Source organism: Anomaloglossus baeobatrachus, chromosome 1, assembly GCF_048569485.1.
Source record: "Anomaloglossus baeobatrachus isolate aAnoBae1 chromosome 1, aAnoBae1.hap1, whole genome shotgun sequence".
NCBI lineage: Eukaryota > Metazoa > Chordata > Amphibia > Anura > Aromobatidae > Anomaloglossus > Anomaloglossus baeobatrachus.
In genome coordinates, this window is record NC_134353.1 from 264,753,891 (window position 1) to 264,759,653 (window position 5,763).

At 47.3% G+C, this 5,763-nt stretch overlaps 1 protein-coding gene across 1 annotated transcript; it reads right to left on the minus strand.

Annotated features, from left to right (window-relative positions):
• Window positions 1-1,865: 1,865 nt before the first annotated feature.
• Window positions 1,866-4,917, minus strand: NEUROG2 (neurogenin 2). The gene is made up of 2 exons (XM_075336606.1): window positions 4,580-4,917; window positions 1,866-3,374 (listed from the first exon to the last, which is right to left on the minus strand). The coding sequence occupies exon 2, from the start codon at window positions 3,371-3,373 to the stop codon at window positions 2,741-2,743; it is 633 nt and encodes a 210-aa protein (XP_075192721.1). The 5' UTR covers window position 3,374; window positions 4,580-4,917; the 3' UTR covers window positions 1,866-2,740.
• Window positions 4,918-5,763: the final 846 nt, after the last annotated feature.

Here is a 5,763-nt window from a genome sequence, read left to right on the forward strand (position 1 = left end):
ACACTTGTGCTTTCCCATACAGAAGCGCCGAAGGCTAATTAGCCATATTTAAGCTTTAAGTATATTTGCATCTTTATTTAGCATACTAATTCTATGCATACTGCGCCTGTTCCATGACTTCAGGGACGATCACTGCTATGTTACATGAATAAATGATGTCTAAACTAAGGCTAGTTTTTTTTTCTTCTGAAAACACATGAATTATATATATATATATATATATATATATATATATATACGGTAGATACAAGGTGCATTGCATATTAAATTAAGATGTAAGTCCCCAATAAATACAAGGGAGATGTCACCAGCCGTGCTTTATATATACACGTTCATCAGCTCAAATTACATTTGTAGCTCTATTTGGTATAAATAGAAAGTCCACAAGACCTGAGGTCGTCCCTCCCTTCACTCCTTTATTCCATACTTATCTGGGCCCCTTTAATTATCCCCTACCCCAACACCTGCATATTTCTTTCATTTTCTCACCTTCTCCCTCCTCCCAAGTGATTGTTTACCCACAATGGCTATGTTCCTACATAGGATGCCATATCTTATAATGAGGACTATGGCCAGAAAATTAATGCCCAGCCATAGCAAGTCCCAATCCTGGCAACTTCATTCTTTTTAAACTAATTCTTGTACATTCCTTTAATAAAGTTTATATTGTTGTAGATCTATCCATTTGGACTTCATGTGTATAACGTTTATTTACAGCATACCTGATATGTATGGCCTCTTATAAAAACAACAATATTGGGGGGGTGGGGGTTAAATGGACATCTTTAATTGGACCTTTGTAACATGGCATAAGTTTCTGTTTATAAGATAACACTAAAATATTTTGCATATTATAACTAGATGAAAATATATGAACTGATATAATAATATCACTTCTACCCTGTTCTATTTACTAGCACTGGGGTCCTATGAAATTATTGATACATTTTCTTTCTACCATTCTTCTTGTCAATTTCTGCATTACTATACTGTATATATATATATATATATATATATATATATATATATTAATTTAGTGTGTTTGTTGTCAGAAATATCCTTATTAATAACATCTTTTTATAGATATTTAGCTTTCCCATTAGTCATTAGCTAAACTACAGATAACTCATAGGACTCATGCAAATTACCATATTTTCGGTCCAAGTGCGATCAGTCAAAAAAAGTAATAACAGATCACTCTTGGACCAATGTTGTTTAATGAGGCGGTGCACATGTCAGAGTTATTTCTCAGACCAAATGATCAGAGGGGACAAAAATAAATAAAAATCGCAGCATGCAGGGTTTACCTCTGAGAATAGTACTAGGCCATTCAAGTCCATGGGTAAGGGAAAAAAAAATGGGACCAAATTACATCCGATGCGGTCCGATTTTTACAGAATGGAGAAGATGGAGAAACCTTTTTTTTTTTATTCGCTACAACCAAGAAAAATGGATCCCACTCTGATGACAGTCTGATTAGCATAATGGGACAGTTTTTCGCGGATAGAGTCCTGTGAACCCAGCCATAAGGTGATAAAGTGGCATAATAACCAGATTTCTTTAGTTGAATTTTTCTGTTTTATAATTTTAGCATTTGTTTCTATTGTTTTGGACCTAAATGATATTATAATTGCAAAGTTGATATTATATAAATAAAATTATTTTTATATGATCATTAGTGATATTTTCTTTATGTGCAACATATATGTGAAAATATTGTTTTATTTCTAGAATTAACAAATACTTGATTTTTTTACAGTTTCGCCTTGTTACACAATGCCGCAGAATATAAAGGAAAAGGGATGGACACAGGTTAGAAAAATTAGATATTTTATTTAATAATTATAAAGACAAGATCTGTTTGTCTTGTTGTAAATACATTCTAGAATAAACTCTTTCAAATATACAAAAATAATACCAAAAATAATACATATACTCCGTGAAATCATCCTCTGTAATAAATAAAAGTGAACACATGTATCTGATCACAGTGATCCTCCTCGTCTGCTGCCCTCATTTAATCTTCTGGAAGAATAGGGGCTCCTCTTCCTCTGAATGCACAGATAAATAATGTATGAAGGAAACCTCCCTTTCCATTTTCCCCTCTTTTTCACATTTTCTTCTTTTCTCAGTGAGTTCAGCCTAAATTTTCACGCTTCCATTCAAAGGGTACAATAGCTTACAAATTATACAATGACTTCTAACCTGGCCCTCTGGCAAGCAACATTTTTTTTTACAAATAAATCATAGCGGACAGATGGAAATGGGCAGATAGAATGACAGAACAAAAAGGTATTGTGACGAAATCTGGCAAAGTGAACGAAGTGCAAGTCAGAGGGAAAGTTCGGACTGGCATGAAATTCCCACAACAATCTCCAAGCAGTGGGAAATAAACAGATGCAGCAGAGTCCCCCTTATCTATAGACATGAGGGTCAAGACCCCCATCTACTAACAGCTGATTATCCCCTGGGCTCATAAGATGGATTTGAGTTGTTTTGGGAACTTTTTGGCTAACCTAGACTCTGACATAAGGGATTCCTTAGCCCTGATTACTATCACGGTCACAGTTCTGTCGTGCGGCTTGTGCTTTCTCCACTCCACCAGTAAGAACATCTCTTCGGCATCTGGAGGACTCCTATTTCACCTTTCCCCCCATAGGGTTTATACACGTGGGACTCACATCCTTGCCCCATATAACCCTTCAATCAGTCCCAGCATATGTACAATGGTCATTCAGAGCTATTTGGTGATCAGGTAAGGGAGGTTTTGCTGGGTGAGGGCTCCATGTAAGTGGCGATCAGCAGGTTGCCAGTAGTCTAGGATGTCTGAGGTGGAGCTGGCAGGGGACAGGGAGCTGCGGGAAGAAGAGGGAGAGGATGTGCAGCTCCATGAGGAAGCAGAAGGGCTGGGAGATGGAGGGGAGTCATGGATAAGCCCAGAAGCAGCGGTGCAGCCATGTACTTGGTCTGCCAGGCGTAGGGTCTCGGACAGCGCCCAGATGTAGTTGTGCGCAAAGCGCAGAGTCTCTATCTTGGTGAGCTTGGCATCCTCAGGAAAGGTGGGCAGCACTTCCCTCAGAGCATCCAGTGCAGAGTTCAGGTGGTGCATGCGGTTTCTTTCCCGATTATTAGCTTTCAGGCGGCGGGTTTTTTTGATCTTCAAGACGACCTCCCCATTTTTATTGTTGCGGGTACGGTTACGCCTGGGCTTCTTACTGGCATCCGTGCCCATTAGTCCATCTTCTGATTGTAGGCTAGGTGTGAACTGCTGCTCATCATCAGAGGTGCAGGGCTGCGATGACAGACTGGAGGTAGACATGGAGCAAGGTGACGACATCGCCTCTTCTGTGTACTCGCTCTTTACCAATACCATTCTGTAAGAAGAGAGACATGGCATTATACCCCTGTGCCAGGACATGGCATCACACAGAAGAGACAGGACTGCACTGAACACACAGATATAGCAGTGCCGAGTTACAGGACTGCACCGGACACACAGATGTAGCAGTGCCGAGTTACAGGACTGCACCAGAGCCACGTTACAGGACTCCACCAGACACAGATGTAGCCGAGCTGCATTACAGGACTGCACCGGATATACAGATGTAGGACTGCTGTGTTAAAGGACTGCACCAGACACACAGGTGTAGCAGAGCCAGGTTATGGGACTGCACCGGACACACAGATGTAGCAGAGCCATGTTACAGGACTGCACCGGATATACAGATGTAGCAGAGCCATGTTACAGGACTGCACTGGACACACAGATGTAGCAGAGCCATGTTACAGGACTGCACCGGACACACAGATGTAGCAGAGCCATGTTACAGGACTGCACCGGATATACAGATGTAGCAGAACCATGTTACAGGACTGCACTGGACACACAGATGTAGCAGAGCCATGTTACAGGACTGCACCGGACACACAGATGTAGCAGAGCCATGTTACAGGACTGCACTGGACACACAGATGTAGCAGAGCCATGTTACAGGACTGCACCGGACACAGATGTAGCAGAGCCATGTTATAGGACTGCACCGGACACACAGATGTAGCAGAGCCATGTAACAGGACTGCACCGGATATACAGATGTAGCAGAGCCATGTTACAGGACAGGACCAGATACACAGATGTGGCAGAGCCATGTTACAGGATTGCACCAGACACACAGATGTAGCAGAGCCATGTAACAGGACTGCACCGGATATACAGATGTAGCAGAGCCATGTTACAGGACTGCACCAGACACACAGATGTAGCAGAGCCATGTAACAGGACTGCACCGGATATACAGATGTAGCAGAGCCATGTTACAGGACTAGACCAGATACACAGATGTAGCAGAGCCATGTTACAGGACAGGACCAGACACACAGATGTAGCAGAGCCATGTTACAAGACTGCACCAGACACACAGATGTGGCAGAGCTTGTCATTTCTTCCCTGCAGGCTAGTAGTACATAACTGCAGGAATTCTTCCTGAAATCCCTGGGAAAACTAGTAGTGGCCGGCTGGGCTCTGCTACATGCAGCGCCGCTCCTCCGCCCCCTGTGGTCCCACCACTGAGGCACTGACCTGCGGCTGAGGTGAGGCTGAGGGCTCTGCTGGCACGCGTCCTGCGCTGGGCTGAGGTGATGCTGAGGGCTCCGCTCTCCTGGCACGCGTATTGCTGAGGTGAGGCTGCTGTGGCTGGACGGCTGTGTGTCTGGCACACGACCCTTCTCATAGCCTTATATACAGCCCGGTACAATCAGAGCTGCCCCGGGGCACAGCGCCCCCTCCCCGCCCGGATTACTCTCCTCAGCATCCCTCATCCTCGCCACTTCTCACTCCTGGCGCACAGCGCTGTTGTTCTAGGCCCCGCCCCTCTTGGTATCCTCCGCTCCCCGCCTGCTGATTGGTGGCTCCCGCTCGGCTGAAGCGTGCCGCTAATTTTATTAATGAATAGTGAGGCGCGTAGCCAATAGCGGGGCCGGGACGGGGGGCAGCGAGACACGCGTGTGCGGGCTGCAGCCGGGGGTGAGGCGGGGCGGGAGGCAGCTGAGACGGGCAGGAGGCAGCCGAGGGTGAGGCGGGGCGGGAGGCAGCCGAGGGTGAGGCGGGGCGGGAGGCAGCCGGGGGTGAGGCGGGGCGGGAGGCAGCCGGGGGTGAGGCGGGCAGGAGGCAGCCGGGGGTGAGGCGGGCAGGAGGCAGCCGGGGGTGAGGCGGGCAGGAGGCAGCCGAGGGTGAGGCGGGCAGGAGGCAGCCGGGGGTGAGGCGGGCAGGAGGCAGCCGGGGGTGAGGCGGGCAGGAGGCAGCCGGGGGTGAGGCGGGCAGGAGGCAGCCGGGGGTGAGGCGGGCAGGAGGCAGCCGGGGGTGAGGCGGGCAGGAGGCAGCCGGGGGTGAGGCGGGCAGGAGGCAGCCGGGGGTGAGGCGGGCAGGAGGCAGCCGGGGTGAGGCGGGCAGGAGGCAGCTGCCGGCCAGCAGACATTCCCCCCGCCCGGGACCAGAATAGGAGAAGAAAGTTGGGAAAGTTTCCAGTATATTGTACTTCTGGATAGAAAACCCAGAACATCTCTGCATTACTGCTGTCATCTGCCCATCCAGCCAACATTTATGTAGATAGAAAACAAGTCTACAGCTCACCGAGAGAGAGCACAAGGCACAGGCTATCTCTAAGCACATAGTGGAGAAGATTCGGCTCCAACATGTGACCCTCTAGCAAGCCTGCAAAAGGGCTCACAGGCTGGAACCGAAACGTCTCCACTATGGGCTTAGGC